The following is a 25,229-nucleotide window of genomic DNA, read 5'->3' as shown; positions in this document are numbered from 1 at the left end:
AGGGTCAGCATCATACAGCCTTCCACTCTACATATCTCCCCAAAAGATGATAGTGTGTAGCAAGTCTATGTCTTTTTTTACAAAAAGACCAGTTCTCTTTCCTTGAAGGGCAATGGTTAGAAATCAGATTTTCCTATCAGAAACAGTTTAGAAGGAAGATTATGGAAAAAGAAAGCATTGTTTGTTGTTCTCCTATTTGAAAGCAATGAGTTGGAGTTTGGATCATTTATTCAAAACCCAAGTACATTATTGGTTGCTCACTTCTGTCCAAGCATTTATTGCCTGTCTCTAAAGGCTTGAGGAGAACAGCTGCAATCTGTGATGTGGGTATGTCCACCATTAGGGAATCTCAGGATTTTGACGTTAATTTTGAATCTGCAACAATATATTTCTAGGTCGTATGAGACTTGGAGAGGGAATTAAAGATGCTGTTCATGTCATGTACCTGTTCTGGATAGTAGAGGTCAAGATTGGAAGGTAGTGTGAAACCGGTCATATTGTTGTGCATTCTACTTGCAAGGTGTAATAATGGTGCAGCAATAGTGGATTCCAATCAAGAAACTGCTTTCTTTTTGCATGATGCACAGATTCTTGAGGTAATATTGTACATTCTAGAGTGTGGGTATTCTTTGAAAAGTCAGTTGTTACTTACTGCAGGATTTCTAGCCTTTGACCTGTCCTTATTATCATGTTAATTGGGTGATGGAACCTGTGTGTGCAAACACAGCTACCCCATCTCAACAATATTTCTCCATTTTCCTCACTAGCAATCCACCTTCATGAAACATTCTACTGGATGGCAGCTTCTCTGCAGGATTATCAGAAAACTGCTCACTCCTCTTCACTATCAGAACCAAGACCATCAGCACTACATGGACAGCACTTGAATTTGCACTGAGGTTAAGCTCTAAACTATGCCCTTACAAACACGAAAGCACCTAGTGAAGAGTTACCACGATCTCCACGCCAAGAATTCTGGAACAATTGCAGCCAGGATCCTTCCTGAAAGTTTCCATGCATTCAGCAGATGTATCTTCCTTCAGTTGACATTTCTCCAACACATCAAAAACAAATCTGCAAGCTAAATATACTATTTCTTGAATTGCAGGGCCATTCGAAGTTCCCAGCAATCATTCTTTCTCTCATTGCCACAAATCTAAATTTCTGTCTCTTTAAATGTTCCTAGACCTCTGTCCCTGGCAAGGTTAAAATATTTTAAAAATACATTAGCCTTCTAAACCCCCCCCACGTCTTCATTGCAAATCTCAACAAAAACGTACATGCAAACAAATGTGCCTCCAGACACCTCGCCACCAACTCTGTGAAAACAAATGGAAAATAATTAAATCCATGTCTTCCCCTTCCTTTGAAACGCAAAACACAAACAAGAAGTTACAGTTTAAGTTCTACATCATTCTTAAAACATTATACCACGTCCTTCAAAAGTATTCCACATCAAAGTCTAGCCTCAGCACAGCTACACTTCAATGTGTGGTAAATTTCGGTTGCAGGAAAGTGCTTATAATGTTTTACATCCCAGAATCAGTGGTTGCCACACAAGGGCAATGACACATGTCAAACTAACCAATCTATAGTTTCATACTCTCTGCCTCCCTCTTTTTTTTTATTTCCACAGCAGTCAGGACTTAGGGGGAAAAAAAGCCTGCAATTTGACTTACCCAGTTGTTCAAAGTTTGAGTTGTTTTATACTTTATAGTTAATGGTAGCTGCTGCTGACACTCTTGCTCTCAGCCCAGGTTTCTAGCTGCACCACTCTGACATTGCATTTCAAGTGCTGTTAAATCGCTCCAACAGTCAGCACTCTGAGGTACCTATAGCTGAGTTAAGATCACAACTGGCAATCCAGCCAGTTTACAATTCCATTTTTACCAATAAAAAGGACAGGGGAATCCTGCATCCGTACTGAGAAAGCAGTGGGAACAGATGCTGGTTGTGGTCAGTGATGGAATCTAGCCTGGAGGGCTCAGCATTGCTATCAAAATCTAACCTTGTGCACGGTGAGAGTCAGTGCATCTTTACATAATAATGAACTTTTCTCAAACATAAATGTTCACTACACCCCCTTTACTCACTTATGTACTTTATCAAGTATACCAAAATGCAGCATTTATTGCCTGAGAGAAAGTTTTCAACATAGTCAGCAACCCTGTTTGCATTTGTAGAGAAGGAGAAAACATTTTAACACTTCCATTTCCCAACACTTCCTGGTCAGAAAAAGAGACGTACTGGGCTCACCATTAACTCTGTTTCTCCTGCTCTGGATGCTGAACGACCTGCTGAGGTTCCCCAACTCTTTATATTTTATTCAACTCTTCCACTTGCTGACTGCTGAATTTTGATCAGGACTGGAAGAATCAAATTTGTTACAAGTTTTTAACAACTGCTGAGGCAGAAAAACAGTAGAGATGGTAACAAAAGGGTTGGATAGGTTAAATGAGAAAAGAACCACAGTGCAAGGCAAAAGGTAAATATTAATGCAACAAGCAGATGAGCATAAGAGATGGTTTAGATGGGAAATCAATCCTCAACAGCTGTGACTCAACAAGAAAAAGAAAATATACAGGAAAATGGGGCAGGGGTTGTATGGAAGATTGTGAAAAGCCTGACTGTAGATGTCCCTCAATTTGTGATGAGCTTTATTCCAATAGAGTGGGAGGCAAGAACAACTGATCAGGGTTGGTATGGGGTAGAGAATTAAAATGACAAGCAATTAAAAATGTGTAGCCATGCTAGCAGACTGATGGGGAGTGTTGGAAATCAATCATGATATGTGAAAAGAGCCTGTATCAGTTAGGATTATGTTCACTGGAGTTTGGAAGAATGAAGGTGGGTGGGGATCTCATAGGAACCTACAAGTGTCTAACAGGACTAGAGAGGGTTATCAGGATTTTCTCTATACCTGGGGTGCTGGAACCAAAGTCAACATCTAAAGATACTACGGTAGGCCGTTTAGGACTGAGCTGAGGAGGAAGGTCTTCACCCAGAATGTTGAGAATCTGTACCATTCTCTGCCACAGAAAGTGATTGAGGTCACAACATTGAATGTTTTCAAGATAAAGCTAGATTTGATTTTTTAGGCTAAAGAGATTAAAGAATATGGAGACAAAGCAGGAACAGGGTACTGAGTTGGATGGCAGAACAGGCTTGAAGGGCTGTATAACTTCTATTTTCTATGTTTCTGTGATGTTGGGGACTTCTGGGGGAGGCTCAGATTTATAATCCACTTGGCACTTCAGGCTGAAAATTGTTGTGAATCCTTGAGTCTTACTATTTGCGCTGGTGTATTGGGTTCCCCCACCATTAAGAAAGGGAGCTGCCTCCTCCAATGAGTTGTTTTGTTGTCCACCAGCTTTTAACAACTGGATGCAGCTGGTCTGCAGAGCTTCAATCTGATGCATTCATTGTGGAATTGCTTAACTGTGTATCATTGGCTGTTTTGCCATTTGGCACACAAGTTTTGAAATTTTACCAGGTTGACACTTTATTCCTGATGAAGGGCTTTTGCCTGAAATGTCGATCCTCGTGCTCCTTGGATGCTGCCTGACCTGTGCTTTTCCAGCACCACACTCTTGACTTTAAGCTCCAGCATCTGCAGTCCTCGCTTTTGCCTACTTTATTTTTAGGAATGCCTGGTGCTGCTCCTGAACTTTTCAATGAACCTGAACACAGTGTATTTTTTTTAAACAGCTCTCCATAACTGTCTTGTTACCTGTAATGACTCGCTCTCACACACACACACACACACACAGTTTTTTTTCTACTCCTGCGCACACCACAATCCTGATCATTATATATCAGGAAAAGCAAGTGTTTAAATACTGACTCTTTGGGAACTCCACTACACGTTTCACTCCAGCCTGAAAAATGCCATTAACCATCACACACTGTTTCCTATTCCTTAGCTGGTTTTGATTCGTTTACTCCATGACCTAAAGTTTTTCTCACAAAGTTATTGTCTGGCACTAAGTCAATGCTTTTTAGAATTCCAGTCATCAGAATTCAATATGATAAATGTACTTTATTTTCAGGAGAAATTTTAGTTCTTCCGTTTTGAGGATTTAATTTTTCTCAACACTCTGAACAACACTAAAAATGCAGAAAACCTTTTTGAACATGAGCTTGGAGTCCTCAACAATGCTGCTGTACAGAGAAAAGAGTAGACAGTGAGTTTGCTAAGTAATTTGGGACCCTGCTATTAAGCACTTGGCTGTTGTTGGGTTCTTGCTATTCACAAGCAACCCATTAAGAAATGAAAAAGTAAGTATTTTTCCACTTTTGTTTTATTACTAACTGCAGTAGTATCTAGAGTGGAACTTTATGTCTGTCTCTGATTTAGATCAATGTAACTTAGTTGGAGGTTGCCTTCATATACGACAATACGACAAGGGATTCAGGGAGAGCTTGCCAATTGGATACAAAATTGGCTTAACAGCATGAGACAGAATAATGGCGGATGGATGTTTTTCAGACTGGAGGCCAGTTACTAGTGGTGTTCCACAGGAATTTGTGTTGGGCTTGCTTTTGTTTCTCATTTATATAAATGATTGGATTGAAAATATAGTAAGTTTGCAGTGTGGCAAAATTGGCAGTGTGGTGGACAGTGAAGAAGATTGTCTAGGATTGCAAATATATTTTGCAATCAATCGGGTCAATGGGTGAGGAATGGCAGATAGAGTTTAATTTGATAAATGCAAAGTATTGCATTTCGGTAAAACAAACAAGGGCAGGATTTATACAATGAAAAGTTGGGGCTTGAGTAATACTGTAGAACAGGAAGACCTGGGGGTTCAGGTAAATAATTCTTTGAAGTTTGCAGAGTGATTAAGAAGGCGATAAGCATGCTTGCTTTCATTGCTCAGACCTTTGAGTATAGGAGTTGGGATGTCATATTGAGGTTGTACAGGACATTGGTGAGGCTCCTTCTGGAGTACTGTGCACAGTTCTGCTCACCCTGCTACAGGAATAATATTATTAAGCTAGACACGGCTCAGAAACAATTTGCCAGGATATTTCGGGAATGAAAGATTTAAGTTATAAGGAGAGGCTAGATAGTCTGGTACTTTTTTCACTGTAATATAGGAGATGAGGGGTGACCTTTACAGAAGTTCTTAAAATCATGAAGGGTATAGATAAGGTGAATGACAGGCGTCTTTTCCCTATGGTGGGGGATTTCAAGATTGGGAGCACATATTTAAGGTGAGGGGCGAAAGATTTAAAATGTCTATAAGACAGAAATCAGGATTGTGTTGCATTACTCTAAACTTGCCATGACGGGTGCAGCTGCAACTACACTGAATGAGCTTACATTCCAAGTCAAATCTTGATTAGCATTCATCCACCCATCTGTTTAAATATTCACTGTATATACCATGACTGCAGTTGATCTGTATCAACTGCCAAGCACAGACCTTTCACAACTGAAAAGACAAGGGAGAACTATCAAACACAAGTTTTCTTCTGCATCATGCACCTTCATCATCACCAGGCGAAATATATGGAACTGGTGAGCTGAATAATGATTTGGATGCGAGCATAAGAGGTACAGTTAGTAAGTTTGCAGATGACACCAAAATTGGAGGTGTAGTGGACAGCGAAAAGGGTTACCTCAGATTACAACAGGATCTTGACCAGATGGGCCAATGTGTTGAGAAGTGGCAGCTAAAGTTTAATTCAGATAAATGCAAGGTGCTGCATTTTGGGAAAACAAATCTTAGCAGGACTTATACACTTAATGGTAAGGTCCTAGGGAGTGTTGCTGAACCTTGGAGTGCAGGTTCATAAATCCTTGAAAGTGGAGTCGCAGATAGATAGGATAGTGAAGAAGGCATTTGGTATGCTTTCCTTTATTGGTCAGAGTATTGAGTACAGGAGCTGGGAGGTCATGTTGTGGCTGTACAGGACATTGGTTAGGCCACTGTTGGAATCTTGCGTGCAATTCTGGTCTTCTTCCTATCGGAAAGATGCTGTGAAAATTGAAAGGGTTCAGAAAAGATTTACAAGGATGATGCCAGGGTTGGAGAATTTGAGCTATAGGGAGAGGCTGAACAGGCTGGGGCTGTTTTCCCTGGAGCATCAGAGGTTGAGGGGTGACCTTGTAGAGATTTACAAAATTATGAGGGGCATGGATAGGATAAATAGACAAAGTCTTTTCCCTGTAGTCAGGGAGTCCAGAACTGGAGGGCATAGGTTTAGGGTGAGAGGGGAAAGATATAAAAGAGACCTACGGGCAACTTTTTCACGCAGAGGGTGGTTACGCATATGGATTGAGCTGCCAGAGGATGTGGTGGAGGCTAGTACAATTGCAACTTTTAAGAGGCATTTGGATGGGTATATGAATAGGAAGGGTTTGGAGGGATATGGGCTGGATGCTGGCAGGTGGGACTAGATTGGGTTGGGATATCTGGTCGGCATGGACAGGTTGGACCAAAGGGTCTGTTTCCATGCTGTGTACATCTCTATGACTCTAAGACTCTAAATCACTGTGGGGAGTATTTTCCCAACTGGAATGGCAGTAGAGACTCACCATCACCATCTTCAAAGGCAACCAAGGCAAACCAATAAATTCTGTACTTTTCTAGCAACATTGACTTTACAAGAAAGCATTTTTGAAAAATCTTAAACCGTCATTAAAAATTGGCAAGCATAATATTTTGGCTATTGCTTCAAAATTTCCAATGGTAAGTGCTAGATTAATTCCAAAATTTGAAGTGATTTTTTACAAATCTTAGTGCAACCAGTGACTTGGTTGGTCATCATCTAATTGATCAATTTCAAAGGTGTCCAGTAGGATAAGGAGAGATTTTAACATTTTAAATTTACGCATATGCTCATTTATCATGAAGTAGCCCATAGAGATGCTCAAATCATGAATTTCATCAGTTGTCTTAAAGTTAAAATTTTACTTTGAAAAGCAGTACTGTCCCAATATTCAACTGCTTAAGGTGCAAATGTTTATGTGATAATGCTTCAGTGTGATTTCACACTGTTGCTACCAGCAAATCACAACTGTTTGTGGGAATAGCCATAGATATGTTGAGTTTGGCACTCCTGCGTTCTTGTAAATGCTCAAAAACTAATTCAGAGCTGCACATTAGCTATTGCTGCTGTTTCAGTTGGGCGAGGGAAGTGTCACAGTTTGTATTTGAATCTTTTCCCAGTTTTACCAATAGCTATTTTGGGTGATGCTCATTTTCCAGCAAATAATGCTATTGTCAGATCTCGAGCTCTGTTCACTGATTCTCCAGTTTCCTGCAGCTTCAATGATGATCAAGTGATGCAACTGTCCAACAAATTCTGAGCCGTACACTCAGTGCATTTTCTGTCAGAAACATGTCTCATGTTTCTGACAGAAAAGTTTTAATGTTGTTAGCTCTGTACCATGGCTCAAGTTGGCCACAAGGGGGCAGATGATCCTACAAAAGAATATGGATATAATAATTAACAACATTGCATCCAATTAATATGGACAACAATATTTCTCTCCTATTCTAAAGCCAGCAGGAAGCTCACATTTTCGCATCTTGGTTTGTGTTGATCTCACTGATTCTGGCAGCCTGATCCAGGGTATCAAACGTCTTCACAATTTTATGACTCCAGCTTCCAATCCCAGTCTTTTGACTTTGGCTGGAAAATTTACGTGCATGCAAATTGAAGGATCATACTGGCTAATGATTTAGAAATTTGTGAGACAGAGCAGGATTGTTACTATCCAGAAATGTTTATAAACTCCAACATCAGTATGGAGTCAACAACTACAACGATCTGAATTTATACAGTGCCTTTGAACTAGTAAATATCCGAAATCAAGTAAAGTTTGTTCATCAGAATTGTGAATCTAAATATTAGCATATTCAATTTTAGCAACACAGTCACTCATCAGTTAGCACTGCTGCCTCACAGCATTGGGGACCTGGGTTTGATTCCAGTCTTGATTGACTGTGTAGAGTTTGCATGTTCTCCCAGTGTCTGTGTAGGTTTCCTTTGGGTGCTCCAAAAATGTGTAGGTTAGCTGGATTGACCATGCTAAATTGTCTCGTAGCATCCAGGAATGTGCTGGCAAGGTGTAGGCAAGTCATGGTAATGTGGGGTTACAGGAATTGGGTGGGGGTCAGTTCAGACTCTATGGGCTGAATGGCCTCTTTCTACACTGTAGGGTTTCTATGTAATTGGTAGCATTCCTAATTTCATGATTGTTACATTTAATGGTCATAGAATAAGGAAAACTGTGAAGCTGGGAAATAATTCAGTGCCTGATTTTCAAGTGTGCTTTCCAATCTTGCAGAGTCTGTTTCAGGATAAATGACTGGAAAATTATGAATACCTCAAACCAAGCATGCTGACCTCTGATCTGCTAAATCGTACTCCTGTCAATGTGGGCCATGTGCCAGGGGTAAACCCTTCAATGAGCTCAACACAGGCCCTTTTTTTTAACAAAGCATGTCCTCTGCAAAGGTGACAAAAATAAACAACTTCAAAAAACAAGTTTTTTGATATTAAATTTAATTACAAATATGTAATATAATCTTTCACTTAATAATGCAATTTGTTAATATCATCTACTGGTGGCTAGTTAATGAATTTTGATTATTATTCATATTTATTAAACATTTACTAATGTATTTTATTTCAACAGAACTTAGACAATGCTGCATTACAAGTTGATTAGAATTCCTGTCAACATCCTTGAAATGTTTCACAATGAAATAAATCATTGAACAGACCAAGTACTGTATGGAAACAGTTATTGCTAACAGGATAACCACTAAATCTAATCATTAGCATTTAATACCTTAGCTATCAATTATTTCTCAGAGCAAAACCTATCATTATTTGATTATTTATTTCAGGCTTTTCTTAGATTAATTAAACATTTTGAACCAGGGATAATGGACTTCAGCAAAATGAGCTGTGAAATAACTGCACAGGATAACGTTTCTTAATTTTGTTTGCTACATACCGATCTTTTAAAAAAAACATTTTAAAATATCATCTAGCTCTGCAATTCAAAGGAAAATAACAGATCATGAAAATACAGATTGAGCAGGAGAATGTCTCTGCCAAAAAAAACATTCCAGACACTTTGTTAAATACCATGAAATAATGTATGCATGGCAGCACTGTGTCCAGCCAAGAATGGTGAATTACTTCACATATTCATCCAACATTAATACACTTCTATTTTGGTTATAACTCAGATTTCATAAAAGTGTAATTCTAAAATTTGAATAATTCAGAAATTGAATTATCTTCTTTCCACATTTTTCCCCAAGTTATTGAATTAATCATTGGATTGTGCTCTTGAGGAAGTGCGGTTAATTTTTTCTTTCCTGTGTGTTCTATCCTTGATATCTGAATACACAGCAAAGGTTAAGTAAGTGATTGAAAGGTTTACTAGTCAAAACATATGGAGGTTTCTTTTCATTCTGTGAATTTTATATGCCAGATGTTAAATTTTAATGCTCCGTAAAGCGATGCAACATTTCAGCCATTATCAAAACATTCTGTGGCCAGGAGTCATCAGCTGGAAATTATGATTTTACCCGCATCCCCCCACCCCAACAACCTCCACTGTTTCCCATACCATACATCCAGCTCCTATTGCTGAACCAGGGCTGGGGTTTAACTCTTGTGCACCCATTACTCGTTTGACACAGCCCAAGTATATTTTACATGCAAACAATAGATAAAAAGAATGCTTAATTTCTTCAGTCTGGGCTGATATTCAACCCAAAGGGAAAATGTCAATATTGCACCCTCACTACCACCACCAGGTTTTGTTGTGTTCTTACAGGAACTGTTCTGTTTCCGAGAATAAATATTGTTAGGATTACCTACAATTGCAAAACTTTGGTGTAGAGTAACTTAGGTAACATTATGAAGGAATATAAATTATATCTCCAAGTTAAAATTCATTAAAGAAAGAAGATACAAGCTGTTTTGACTGGTCTGAGGAAAATATTGCCCAATATGTGTTCCGTTAGTAAAAATATAGTTGAGTAGCCACTATAGTTTCTCCTATTAAATTTCGAGCAATACAGATGTAATTCCCTTCATCAATGGTTTCGATATCATCAATGTATAGCATACTCTTTGATAGTCTGACGGTGTGTCCATTGTTCCGATCTATTAATCTCCATTTTTCTGTGAGGATCACCGGCCTTTCATCCTGTTGAAGTAATCCTATTATTAGATCATTCCTGATCATCAATGTAGCAACCGCAATGGAAAGGAATCCATTGAAAATTCCTAAAATTATTTTTTCTCATTTTACTTACATTCTCCAATGCTATATAACATTTCATAGCTAAATAGACACACAAATCTCTACTATTGCTGCTCCTTCACTGACTACCAGAAGTATTAGGGAGTGAGATGTGTTTGTCACAATTTGTGTTGCCTTCAGGGTGATGATGATAAAGTGGTGAGCATAGCTGCCTTCCTAGCAGTTGACCCAGGTTCGATTCCCGGCCGTCACAGTGTTGTGGTTTGTAAACAGTCTTTTAAAGGAAAGGTACTGGGATAAATCGAGGAAATAAATCTTTCATTCTGTGGTAAAACAGGTCTGTCAGATTGCTCCTTGTAGGTGGCATAGTGGTTAGCACTGCTGCCTCACAGCGCCAGAGACTCAGGCAACTGTCTGTGTGGAGTTTGCACATTCTCCCCGTGTCTGCATGGGTTTCCTCCAGGTGCTCCGGTTTCCTCCCACAGTCCAAAAATGTGCAGGTTAGGTGAATTAGCCATGCTAAATTGCCCGTAGTGTTAGGTGAAGGGGTAAATATAGGGGAATGGGTCTGGGTGGGTTGCCCTTCGGAGGGTCGATGTGGACCTGTTGGGCCGAAGGGCTTGTTTCCACACTGTGAGTAAGTAATCTAGTAATCTATGTTTGTCAGGCTGACTCTTTTTTTCTGTCCATGATAAATCATTGCTCACCCTTTGTATTCTCCCTCTGACATCATATTTAAGATCACCCTGTGTGAACTACTATTCATCTATGCTGTGGAAACAATGTTAACCACATCGCTGCTTCATTTGAAACTTATCTTTACAAATGGACACTTAGAAAAGTTTAATTATACCAGAGACACACACCAGAATGCATATTTAAGATCATGTACTGAACTGTAAAAATCAGGCAGATCTCAGAAACAACCTCTCTTTTACACTGAATGAGATGACAACAGTTGCACCTAGAAGGGAAACTAAAACTGACTTCAGTATTCCTGAGCTATGTAGGTGAAAAAGGTAGTAATCTATATTTTAACAAATGATATATTACAGCCATGTCCCTCTGTCAGAAGAAACTGTTGTTGAATAAATGTAAACTGCAAAGCCACAAATTCAATGCTAACCTCTTCAGATAATTGAATGAGCAAAACTTATTTTAACAAATCTCACTGGTCAATGAAGAAAACAACTTATGCTCATCATTCCTGAAGAAGGGCTTTTGCCCGAAACGTCGATTCTCTTGTTCCTTTGATGCTGCCTGACCTGCTGCACTTTTCCAGCAACACATTTTTAAGTTCTGATCCCCAGCATCTGCAGTCCTCACTTTCTCCTTATGCTCATCATTTTCAATCTTGTGACTCCTTTGCAGAAAACATTCCAGGGTTGTCTTAAAAAGATGGACACTCTCCATGTTTATCTATGTTGCATACAGCCAGACTGGGACCATAGTGGGAAACGTCAATCAGCAGGTCAGCAAAATGAATAATGTTCTGAGGAACAGTCACTTGACCTGAAACGTTAACTCTGATTTCTCTCCTCAGGTGCTGCCAGGCTTGCTGAGCTTTTCCAGTAGTTTCTGCTTTCTGATTTACAGCATCCACAGTTCTTTTGTTTTTTATTTGAATAGTTTTCTCGTTTTATTTAAGCCAATAAAGTATCTTGCTAATATACAAGTGAACAGCATGCTTAGCCTTCACTCATGATTCATTTCTCTTCCTGCATTTGATTTATTTTGTGCTGAATATTTAACCAAGATGGCAGAACACAGCACAACAATAAGAGAATGTACAGAATCCAACAGGAAGGTCAGAGGTTTCTTGTAGTGATGTCTGTACTACAGCTCTAATGTGTTCATAGGTATTATTGCATAATGACAATACTAGTTCTCGTGAAAAGTCATTAATCAGAAATGTTATTCTGTTTCCTTCTCCACAAGTGATTTTAACCTGATCACTTCAAGCACTTTCTGTTTATATTTCAGATTTGTAGCATTCACTGTATTTTACCTTCATCATATTTGGTGACTGCTTCAGATTAATTCCTCCTGAAGGGAAGCAGGATTACTTGTTGAAATTGTTGCTTGTTGAAAAGCAGGTTGAAGTACATTCTGTTGATCCTTGTAAAGGGAGGAAGAGAGCTTCTTCAAGGTAGGCATCCTTGCAAGAGGATTCATAGTAGGTTAAGATCAACTAGGAGAAAGTGAAGTCTGCAGATGCTGGAGTACCAGAGTTGAAAAATGTGATGCTGGAAAAACACAGCAGGGCAGGCAGCATCCGAGGAGCAGGAGAATCGATGTTTTGGGCGTAAGCCCTTCTTCCTGATGCCTGGCCTGCTGTGTTTTTCCAGCATCACATTTTTCAACTCTGGTACTCCAGCATCTGCAGTCCTCACTTTCTCCAGGTTGAAGTACTGCTGGATGTATTCTGTTTCTACTCCACCATCTCAATCTTTCTATTAAATAATGTTTCTCCTTTTTGTCAGTTTATTTAAACATTAAGTACTGGTCATGACATATTAATTGCAGCAAATTGAACGTGTGTGTTGACCATACATGTTGGATGCTGGATTTTTAAAAGTATTTTGAAAGAACCTCAAAAGGAGGTACTAGTGAGATAGTTGATGTATTGGTTTTAATTTTCCAAAACTCACTTGATTTGGGCACAATTCTATTGGATTTGAAGGAAGTAAACTACTTCATTCAAAAGAGAAGGAGAATCAATCACGAAACTATAAACTCAACATCCATAATAGAGAAAATATTCAAAGATGTTAGAGGAGAAACCTTGGATAAGTTCAATGTATTCAGGCAGAGTCAACATGGTTTTGTGAAAGGGACATTATGTTTGACCAATTAGTTGGGGTTCTGCTATGGATAAAAGGGAACCAAGAGACATACTGTTCTTACATTTCCAGATAGTGTTTTTTAAGATGCTACATCACAAGTTATTGTGGAAAATAAAAGGTGGAGCTTGTTGACATGAATAGATGGTTGGCTAGCTAACAGGTTGGCAAGGTGTGATGACTGGTGTGTCACAAGGATGAAGGTGCAGAAAACATGATACCAATTTTTTTGATTGGCATGTAAGTTGTGAAGAGGGTATAAGGACACTACAACAAGAGACAGTTTGGCTAAGTGGGTGGACACAGATGCGATAAAGGGAGCTTAATGTAAAAAAGAGTGAAGTTGTCCATTTTGGATAAAATCGTAGAATATGATTTAAAAGGTGAGAGATTGCATAGCTCTGAGATACAGAGTGATCTGGGTGTCCTTGTGCATAAATCAGAAAATACAAGTGTACAGATGTAGCAAGTAATTAGAACAGTTACAACAACAACAGTGCTCTCATTTCTTCCAAGGGGACTTGAGTACAGAAGTTGGGAGGTTTATGTCTCAGTTATACGGGACACCGGTGAGACTGCATCTGGAGTACCGCTTACTGAGTTCGCCATCTTTTTTAAAATATGGAGATGCTGGTGTTGGGCTGAGTTGGACAAAGTTAAAAGTCACACAACACCAGATTATAATCCAACAGGTTTATTTGAAAGTATAAGCTTTTAGTGCTCTGATCCTTCATCACTAACTACCTGACGAAGGAGCAGTACTCTGAAAGCTAGTACTTCCAAATAAACCTGTTGGACTATAACCTGGTGTTATGTGACTTTTAACTTTTATAAGGCAGATTGTAAATATATTGGAAGTAATTCAGAGAAGATTTACCAGGCAGATTATCTTATTAGGAAAGTTTGGACAGGCTAGGATTGAATCCACTGGAGTTTAGAAGAGTAAGAGGTGACTTGATTGAAAGAATTAAGATCCTGAGGGACCTTGACAGGGTTGATGTGGACAGCACTTTTCCTCTTATGGGAGAATCTGGAAGCAGGACTCATTGTTTTAAAAAAAACCAAAGGAACATAGGAACAGGGGTAGAACAGTTTTGAGGGGCTGAATGATCTACTTCTAATTCATATGTTTTTATGAGCTCACTGAAGACTATTAATTTTCAATATAGCTTGGAGCTCACATTATTCCACCAAAGACCCAAATCTGGTAAAATAAATATACCTATTAGAAAGGATTTTATGTTTTCAACATATTTCAAATCTCAATTTCTCCAGAAATACTGCAAACACTTCAATATATTAATATGTGAATATAAACTGTATAATAAAAGACTAATTATAAAGAGGATACTTTGATCTGACCTATCACTTTTCCATTCTTTGCATCACAGTTTAGGAACATGCACGGGAACTTTGACTCCCATTTTTGTGTATATACACTTGTTTAATAATAAATAAAATTAACTAGAAATAGAACAAATAAAACATATTACCCACTGTCCAGGATATTTCCAAGTGAAGTTCACCTGCATATCTGGGTCTCCTACCACTGTACATGTCACATTAACCTGATCACCACCAGCTACTGCATTCGATGAAGCTGCAATACTTGTAGATGGAGAGGCACTGGAAGCTGCATACATGTAACACAGTTCAATACTCAGTTAGTGACAAGTTACCTGAAACATGAATCACATTTCACAAAGTAAACTCATAAATTCATCAGTAAAGCTCTAAAGGCAAAATAACTGTGTTTTTAAAAAAAAATGGTTTCACTGCAATAAACGTAAGTAAAAACATTCACAGTTTGCACTTTGCAAAACTCATTCGCCCAGAAATCAAGTTCCTTATTAACCACTTTGTAATACAGAAATATAATTGTTGCTCTTGGAAATTATTTTGAATGTTTTTCTCTCATGTACCTTTCACCGAGAGACATTGATTCAAAGTTGGATGTAATGTTACATTTACTGGAAGCTCTATAGTACTGTAGCTAAATAATTGTTTCATGCCTGAGCTTAAGCCATGAATGCTGATACAATCTTCTACCATAGTGGGTGAAGGGCAGTGTCTTGATAACTCTGATATGTTTCCAAAATACACACTTTGCATTGTGGTCTCTACTTAATAATCACTGAAAGGACTTCTGCTTGCATTTTCTTTCAATTCCTAACACAGGTATACAAGCTATTTATAATAGCCAATTATAATATAATTATAATAGCCAACATTATAGGCTTGTTGTTTCATAATATCAGGTATGAATCAATTTCACCACTGAATAATGTTTTATAATGTCTGCCATTATAAGTGCATGTAAAGGATTATTGAGAATAAATATTTCAATGCTCCAAGCACAACTTCACCAATTATTCAATTCAGTCCTCATTTCCCTGATCATAATGTAACTGAGAAAAAGGTGGTATCACTAGAAATAGAGTCATAGAGATGTGCAGCACAGAAACAGACCCTTCGGTACAACTCATTCATGCCGACCTGTTACCCAAACCCAATCTAATCTCACTTGCCAGCATCTGGCCCATATCCCTCCAAATCCTTCCTATTCATATACCCATCCAGGTGCTTTTTAAATGTTGCAATTGTACTAGCCTCCATCACTTCCTCTGGCAGCTCATTCCATACACGTACCACACTCTGCATGAAAACGTTGCCCCTTAGGTCCCTTTTTATATCTTTCTCCTGTCACCCTAAACTTACACCCTCCAGTTCTGGACTCCCCCACCCAGGGGAAAAGACTTTTTCTATTTATCCTATCCATGCTCCTCATGATTTTGTGAACCTCTACAAGATCACCCCTCAGCCTCCAACGCTCCAGGGAAAACAGCCACAGCCTATTCAACCTCTCCCTATAACTCAAATCGTCCAACTCTGGCAACATTGTTGTCAATCTTTTCTGAACCCTTTCAAGTTTCACAACATTTTTCCAGTTGGAAGGAGACCAGAATTGCATGCAATATTCCAAAAGTGGCCTAACCAATGCCCTGTGCAGCCGCAACATGACCTCCCAACTCCTGTAACTCTACTTTCAAGGAGCTATGAACCTGCACTCCAAGGTCTCTTTGTTCAGCAACACTCCTGAGGACCTTATCATTAAGTGTATAAGTCCTACTAAGATTTGCTTTCCCAAAATTCAGCACCTCACATTTATCTAAATTAAACTCCATCTGTCACTCCTCAGCCCATTGGCCCATCTGATCAAGATCCCGCTGTAATCTGAGGTAACCTTCTTCACTGTCCACTACATCTCCAATTCTGGTGTCATCTGCAAACTTACTAACTATACCTCTTATGGTCACACCAAAAGCATTTATATAAATGATGAAAAGTAATGGACCCAGCACCGATCCTTGTGGCACTCCACTGGTCACTGTGAATGAAAACTATGATTCTTCAACCATAATGTCTCTTTGATAGTGAAGTACTGTAGCTTTTAAAGCTTCTGATTAAGTAAACATTGGGTCTGATTCAAAGGAAAAGATCTTGTGATACTTCAGAATTATTTCACGCTCAGTAAGAGATTATATATCAGAGCAAGCAAACCTGTACTATTTCAGAATGGTTAAATTTCATTTGTTGATGATTCAGTGTTCAGTAAACATGTAACTTACTCATGTCTCATTCTTTAAAAGAGATGATTCTCTTTATTTGAATGGATCGACAATCTACATAATTTAAAACAAAGCAGTATCACAGCTTCAAGTTTCTGCTATTACATAATAGTTATACTGTTGTGGTCCTGTTCGCCGAGCTGGGAATTTGTCTTGCAAACGTTTTGTCCCCTGTCTAGGTGACATCCTCAGTGCTTAGGAGCCTCCTGTGAACCCCTTCACAGGAGGCTCCCAAGCACTGAGGATGTCACCTAGACAGAGGACGAAACGTTTGCAAGACAAATTCCCAGCTCGGCGAACAGAACCACAACAACGAGCACCCGAGCTACAAATCTTCTCCCAAACTTTGAATAGTTATACTATTTATACATGAATTTATATTGAAATTTAAGTCCCGGGTCTATAATGACTCAAAACTTAGTTATATACCTACAAACTGAATGCATGATTTATGTTGTGTTCTGTCTTCAGTAGGTACCACAAAGGTTGAATCTTACCTGAGGATCACAGAGTGAACTAAACATATGAAAAAGGAACATGAGTAGGCCACTCGGCCCTTCAAGCCTGGTCCGCCATTCAATAAGATGTTGGTTGATCTGATTTTAGCTTCGACTCTATGTTCCTACATATGCCTGATGTTCTTCCATTAAACGAAGAAACCATCTACATCTACCTTAAAAATATTTGAAAATTCTGCATCCACTGCCTTTTGGGGAAGGGAATTCCAAAGAACCTTAATCCTCCAAGATTAAAAAAAATACTCAATCTCTGCTTTAAATGTCAGGAGTCACACGACACCAAGTTTTAGGGCAACAGCTTTATTTGAAATCACTTGGTTTCAGAGAACTGCTCCTTCGTCAGGTGAAGTGAGGAAAGGCATCATGTGGGAACACCACTTCCCCACATAGATGGCAGATACTCATGTGACTCGTCTAATGTTGTCTACTACCTCATACACTACAGGCAAGGATGCCCCAAGGCATAGTATATTGATGAGATCATACAGATACTATGACAACAGATGAATGAACTCAGCGCAACAATCACCAGACAGGAATGTTCCTCCCAGTTGGGGAACACTTCAGCGGTCAAAGACATTCAGCTTTCGATCTTCGGGTAAACGTCCTTCAAGGCAACCTACTTTTGAGATACACAGCAACGCAGAATCACTGAGCAAGAAACTGACAGCCAAGCTTCATACCCATGAACATAGCCTCAATGGGTACATGTTGCATTACACGTCATACCATTCTGTATCTGTTAAATCTTCCTTACTGTCCTTACTTGTTATGATCTCTCTACCTTAATTAGTTTGTACAGTTTTGTTACTTTGGTCAGACCCTCAGCACGCAACTCTTATACCTATCGAATATTCCAGCCATTTGGTTTGTCTCCAGCACCATCATCTCTTTAATTTTTTTGTAAGTATCTCCCTGCCTCAATTAATCAGATTATAGGTCATTCCTTTACTTGTTATTCACCTGTTGACACGTTACTTGTCTGACACTTGATCACCTGTAGAGACTTTATAGCCAGCCTGCCAACACTCCACTCACACCATTTGTATGATCTTTTGATCTCTCTGCCTTTAAAATGTGTGCCTATGTGCTTATCTTCACTTCACCTGATGAAGGAGCAGCGCTCTCAAAGTTTGTGATTTCACATAAGCCTGTTGGACTAAAAACTGGTGTCATGTGACTTCTGACCTTATCCATCCCAGTTCAACACCAGCACCTTCACATCACGGCTTTAAATGGGCACCTCATTATTTTGACCCCTATTTCTGGATTCTCCGACAAGAGGAAACATCCTTTCCATATCCATCTGGTCAAGTTGCCCCAGGATCTTATATGCTTCAATTAAGTCACCTCTGACTCTTCTAAACTCTAGAGGACACAGGCTTGGCCTGTCTAACCCTTCTTCAAAGTCAACCCACTCATTCCAAGTATTAATCTAGTGAAATGTTTCCAATACATTAACATAATTGTGTAGGTTTGGTGACCATTGTAGTCTGACCAGTACCCTACATAACTGAAGGATAATCTTCCTAATCTTACTTTCAATTCCCCTCACAATAAAACATAACATTCAGATTACTTGCTGCACCTGCGTACTAACCTTCTGTGATTCATGAACGAGGACACACAGAACTCTCGGAACCTCCAAGCTCTGCAACTTCTTACCATTTAGATAATATGCTTTTTTATTCTTTCTGCCAAAATGGATAATTTCATACTTTATTTGCCACATTGTTGCATCATCTTTTAGGCTATCCACATTACTTCGTAGGTTCTTTATGCCTCTTCACAATCATTTGAAACATTCAAGTAATAAATAGCAAATACACAATGCAGAAAGAATACATTGTCCGGTTAAAAGGTCAACAAATCTGTATATCTAATGAAATTATGTCTGACTATTAACTGGCTTTATAGTTATTAATGTCCAGCCAAATTGAGATGGGATTACTATTCCTTAATTTAGCAACTTCTCCTAACTGATCAATATATCATCACAATGATGTCAGCCAATTTCAGCATCAATTCTAAAACCATAGGAATCAAAAGGTTCCATGGTTACAATTTAAAGGAATATATCAAGATTATTAATCACTTCATAAAAAGAACATCTGATGGATATTGTTCAGATTTGTCAAGTAAATTAACAGTCACTGTTTTGTATTTCTACAAACTGAAGGAACAGCAATAAATTTCCAAGTCAGAATGGTGAGTGTCTTGGAGAGGAACCTGCAGGTGATGGATTCCCATCTATCTGATGTCTTTGTCCTTCTAGATGGTAGTGGTCATGGGTATGGAAGGTGCTATCCAAGGAACCTAGGAGAACTTTTGCAGTACATCCTCTGGATAGTACCTACTGCTGGTACTAAACAAGGATTTAAGGATGTGATGATAGTCAAGCAGACTGCTTAATCTGGATGGTGTCAAGCTTCTGCGGTGTTGTTGCAGCTGCACCCATCCAGGCAACTGGGGAGTATTTCAAACACTCTTGAATTGCGTCTTGTAGATGCTGGACAGGATTTGGGAGTTACTCACTGCAGATTTCCTGTCTAACCTGCTGTTGTAGCCACTTTATTTCATATGGCAAGCCCAGTTGAGTTTCTAGTCGTGGAAACACCCTGGACGTTAATATTGGGAGATTTGGTGATGGTAACAGCGATGATAATCTGATTGAATTTTACACTCAATTTGAGAGTGAGGAGAGTGAATTTGAGATTATCTTTTGAAAATTAAATAAGGCCAACGTTAGAACAGTGCAATCTAAAGTGAATTGGCAAATAACGTTAAAGGATAATTAAATATAGATGCAGTTGAAGACATTTAAAGGAATATTTTAAAATATAAATGAGAGATACATTCCAACTGTACGAAAAATTCCAAGGGACAGATCTGCCATCCATGGCCAACTAGACAGGCTAAAGCTAGTATCAAACTTAAAGAAAAAAGGCATATGATTGTCCTGGCAGGTGGCAGGTGAGAAGTTTGAAAAGATTATATTAAGAAAGGCTAAACAATAGTGAAAGTGAAGATTAAAATAGGAGATAAATTTAGCTGAGAATATAAAAAAGTAAAATTCCTGTAAAATATTTAAAAAGATGTAATTATTTTAGAAGCTGTCCAGAGAAGGTTCAATTGTTTCATTCTTGGAATGAAAGTGTTAATTTATGAAGAAAGGTTGAAAACATTAAGCCTACATTAGATGGAGTTTAGGGTACTAGGAGGCTCTTATTAAAATATACAAGATACTGCGGAAACTTATTAACTGGTGTAATACTGGGAAGAGTAGCCAATAGAAACATTTTTCAGTCTACAATCAGATGGCTAAGAGTTGAACCAAATAAGTGCAGGCCCACTGAAATGAACAGAGAAAAGGTGTTCAAGTAGAATCATGCAAATAATAATCCCAAGGGTTGCAGAGAGGATAAAGGAGGCCAAGACACAAGGATGATGGAAGTAAGTTTGATGAGTTAATTGGCTGTATTAACTAAAGTGTAAGTGTTAATTGTTCTTATGCAATATAATCACACAAATAGAAGAGAAAATAACATAAAAGTATAAATATACATTTTTAACCAGACTTGGGGTTAGTTATTTAAACTGGTTAAATTTAGTCCTTCTGTTCCAAGTAATGAAGTTCACTTCACAGAGTACAAATGGGGAAATGAGGTGTGGAAGACAGCACACCTCACTCTCTGATCTTCACTCCTATTATTTGAGGCATCAGTTATGAGCAGAGTCTCCAAAAACATATCAGGTGTTCTTCTGTGTCACATGGAGAAAAACAAGGGAATTTAACATTTTCAATTTGAGTAGGGCAACAAATATCTTAGAATCGTAAATTTAGAATTTATGTTTTTTAAACAACAAAGGAATATATCAGATCTATAATAACTACGTTGATATATTTAATAAAGGTGAACACAACAGCAATTATTAAAAGCTGAATTAAAGCTTTATCTATTTAGAATAGGATATTCAATATTACCTTCGGTGTACAAAAGAAGGTAATTGCTTGATATCTGTGGAATTCCCTGTAGTCTTGCCATGCAGTACACAACCCCCTTCTGCTTAAGACTAGGTTTATGAATAACAAATCCTTGTTTTGCATCATAACTAATAACTGATCCATCAACAGGAAGCTCTTGAGGAGGGATTTCTCGATGCAGTGTGACATTAGCCAAAGGTGTGCTCACACGACAAGGGATCACTGAAGGTCCTTCAGACCGAAGGTAGATAATATCAAAGTAATTGGTTGATGGCACAAATAATTCAGATGCATCTGGAAAAAATGAATAATAAACAAGAACAAATTGATTTGTGGGAAACATGCAATTAGTTTACCTGTTGTAATTGCTCTAAAACTGTCACCTGTTTAAATTGGCTATTTTTATCCTGAAATTGGAAGGTTTAAGGGAAATAAACAATGTGGTTCGTTGTGAAATACTGATCACAAGTCTGAACATCCCATGCAGCAGGGGTTAGCAGGTGTGAAACCCTCAACAGGACAAATACATCCAAAACTGGAAAATAAAAGCTGCTTCTGACTAGAAGTAAAATTGAAAAACACTTATTAGATAAAATGATCATACTTACATTTTCAATTTGAAGATGATAAAGCAAAATAGTTCAAACCTTTTACAGGAAGATCAATTAAAACAACAGCAAAAAGGAAGGCTGTGTTGGAAAAGGATCATTAAAGACAATATATCAGGTAATGACAAAGAAGGTAGAAATATTCACTAAATATTTCATTTTGCTTAATACCTGTGAGTTGGAACAAGTTTACATGACATTGAATGGAATACATGAGCTACAAGAAAGTGCATTAAAATAAGAGATCGTGTTGAACAAACTAAACAAGCTCAAAAAGGATGGTCTGTATGAATTTTACCCACTTATTTTAAGATAATCTAGGTAAGAGATAGCAGAGACATTATTACAAACAAGGCCTGGGAGAATGGGGTGAAAATGGTGCTCAGCACTAGGGCACAAATGAGGTCATGATGGGTGCTGCGCTCTTGGGATAAGTGCCATTCTTAAGTTCATATTCTCCTGGAGCAAGAGCCTAAATTCAAGTGGTCATTTAGCCTGACAATCAGGGTCACTCTAGGTGATGTAGTCTATATTAGCCTAGGCAGTCATCTCTCTACTGAGCAGATGCTAACCCTCCACATTTCCATGTGCTGTTTTCAGTACACAGGTAATGCGCTTGGGGCTAGCTAACAAAAACTAGGGATTACACTAAGAATAGCAAAACCCTGAAAATCGGAGAGACAATGGTATATATATTTGCAGATCTCTGAAGGTAATGGGGAAGTGGATAAGTTAGTTGAGAAGGTAGATGGGACATTTGCTTTTATTAGCATAGAACACAGCAGCAAGGAAGTATGCTGGGACTGTATAAAATGCTGGTCAGGCCACCACATAGCATGTAGTTCTACTGCCACATTATACGAAGAATGTAACTGCACTAGAGAGAGTGCAGAACAGATTTACCAAGGCGCTGTCCAGGCTGGAAGATCTGAGATATATATAGGGTTTAGATAGGCTATGACTGGTTTCCTAGAAGCAGCCAAGGTTGAAAAGGGACCTGATTGAAGTGTATAAGATTATGAGGGACACTGATAAGATGGATAGGAAGGCACGTTTTCATTAGTTAAGCAGTCAATAATTGTTGATGGGGTAGGTAAGAGGTTGAAGGCTAGAAGGAGTTGAGGGGAAATTCTAAAGGGTGGTGGGATCTGGAGCGCACTGACTGAAAGGATGGTTGTGTCAGAAACTCTTGTAGCATTTATGAAGTATTTAAATGTCCACTTGCTTTGGCATACACTCCAGAGATATGGGACAAAAACTGGAAATGGATTAGTGTAGTCAGATCTTTGCTGACTGACATAAACACATCGGCTGAATGGGCTGTAAATGTTGATGAGTGCAATATGAATGACTAAGTTCTATGATTGTCTGACAAAACCATGGTTGTAAAATATATCATCAAACCTGACCTCAAATGGACAGCATAAAAGCAACAAGTTTAGCTAATCCAATACAAAACTAGTTTACCCCACTTTGACATTAGTGAAGGAGTTTCCACTATGACTATGGTTCCCAGTTCAGGGCAGCCAAAGGATGTGGTTTGGTTTCAGAAACAGGAGGGGCACTAGGGCCCATTATTGTTCTCCCTTGGCTTGACTACACGTACTTAATTGTTAATTTGAAAAATGAAGTATGTTGAACTAGAAAGCTGGTTGATAGTTAATGCAATCCTTATATTTAAGAAGTGTGGGAGAAACGCGCACAGGAAAGTATGAAGTAATCTGTTTAACACCAGGGATAAGAAAATTTATGGAATTCTTACTACAGGAGACAATAGAATAATATCTAGAAGCAAAAAAAAGGAATGATCGGAATGGTAGTACAGAACATTTCTGTAAAGAGAGACAGAATGCTGAAGCTTTTGAATTACACATAACAGGACAAATGCAAAAGTGCCAAATTTCAAATGATCACAACAATCTATACTACAGGCATAAGGAGATCTGATTGGTTAGCCAAGGCATTGCCATGAAGAAAGCAACTGCAACCTATAGGTTTGCAAAGGACCAAATAATTGAAAAAATGTGCAAGGTTTGAACTCATTCTCTTTACTGAGAACATCTAAAGGGAAGATAAGGGTGTGGTTGAGTAAATGAAGAAATGGTGATTGGAATGCCATAGGCCTGTTGGACTTTTGGCCATATTGTTGTAAGTGAATTGAGAGACAGTTATTTTTCCCACAGGAAAACACAGAAGGAAGTAAGCTTGAAACAGAGAAGAGAGATGCAAGTGGAGGAGCATGGCTGTCTGCAATGGCTGAGTCAAAGAAGTGCTTAGAAATATTGGTTGGGAGACTTACATGAAGGGAGTGATAAAGGGAAGATAAGTGGGCAGTAAACCCAGAACACAGATAGCTGATGGGTATGGCAATCAAGTCATTAAGTGGATGTGTTTCTGGGACATGGGTTCAAATCATGCTATGACAGATAGTGAAATTTGAATTCAATAACATCTGGAATTAGAAACTAGACTGCTGGTGACCATATAACCAATTTCAATTGCTTTAAAAGCTCACCTTGTTCGCTAATGTCCTTTATGGAAAGAAATCTGTCACCCTGAGCTGATCTGGCTTACACAGGACTCCAAAGCCCACGGCGATATGGTTGACTCTTAACTGCCCTGTACAGTGGCCTAGTAATTTCCTTGAGCCCATGTGCAACTAAGGATAGGCAAAAAATGCTGGTCTTGCCATCAATATATATATCCGATACAAAAGAAAATCTAACCTCATTCTGCAATGAATTTTATTTAACTTTCGGGGAAAAAAGTCAAAGAGAAATGGAACATATGGGGAGAAATTCCTTTGTGCAGTGCCATTTTGATATCTCTGAAGAACAGCAGCAGGCTGTTTGGGTATTATCCCATGCACTATTTGCTGTAAATATCGTGTCTTCTTATTTTTCTCTATTTTTAATGGCAAAAGAACTCTTTTAAAACCAAAGATTGCTGGAGGATTGCTGCATGATTTTAAAGCAAGGAACCCAACTCATGTAAATACTGTTTATGCAGTGTTACACAGTGTCTGAGTATAGTTTATAGAGTTGCTGAAACTGAAGGGTTGTTTAGAAATCAAGTTTCGGTTGGCTACAAATGACAGAATGGTCTAAGGTCTGGTGACCACTTATCAACAATAAAGATATCTGCCTGCTAATAATAATAGGATTGGGTCTCAGATAGTTGAACAGTTTGAGGCTGTGAACAACACTGTAGCTTTCAGAGGTCTCTTTGTTTTCTGCAATAAAGGCTACTATAAACTTGAAGGAAATCAATTTGTTTTCCCTTCAGCAGTTGCTACAAGTTGTGACTTTTAATTAATAAGTCTGTAATGTTTTGTAAGTGTGAACCAGACACCCTGTACTTATCATAAAACAGTGAAAACATCCAGAGAAGAAGGACTGACAAG

The 25,229-nt window shown here is 38.5% G+C and overlaps 1 protein-coding gene across 2 annotated transcripts in view; it reads right to left on the bottom strand.

Moving 5' to 3' along the window:
- Nucleotides 1–8,549: 8,549 nt before the first annotated feature.
- The window catches only part of pdgfrl (platelet-derived growth factor receptor-like), a 33,188-nt gene continuing 16,508 nt past the window's right edge, over nt 8,550–25,229 (bottom strand). The window contains exons 4-6 of one of the 2 annotated variants that reach the window (XM_072570222.1): nt 21,219–21,512; nt 14,580–14,719; nt 8,550–10,186 (exon numbers count right to left, since the gene is read on the bottom strand). In XM_072570222.1, the coding sequence (XP_072426323.1) occupies nt 9,998–10,186; nt 14,580–14,719; nt 21,219–21,512 (623 nt within the window). In that variant the 3' untranslated portion in view covers nt 8,550–9,997. The remainder of the gene's footprint in view (nt 10,187–14,579; nt 14,720–21,218; nt 21,513–25,229) is intronic. The other variant, XM_072570231.1, reaches the window with a different exon arrangement.

The sequence above is a fragment of the Chiloscyllium punctatum genome, chromosome 1 (assembly GCF_047496795.1).
Source record: "Chiloscyllium punctatum isolate Juve2018m chromosome 1, sChiPun1.3, whole genome shotgun sequence".
NCBI classification, from domain to species: domain Eukaryota; kingdom Metazoa; phylum Chordata; class Chondrichthyes; order Orectolobiformes; family Hemiscylliidae; genus Chiloscyllium; species Chiloscyllium punctatum.
This window is presented reverse-complemented; position numbering and strand designations above follow the sequence as displayed.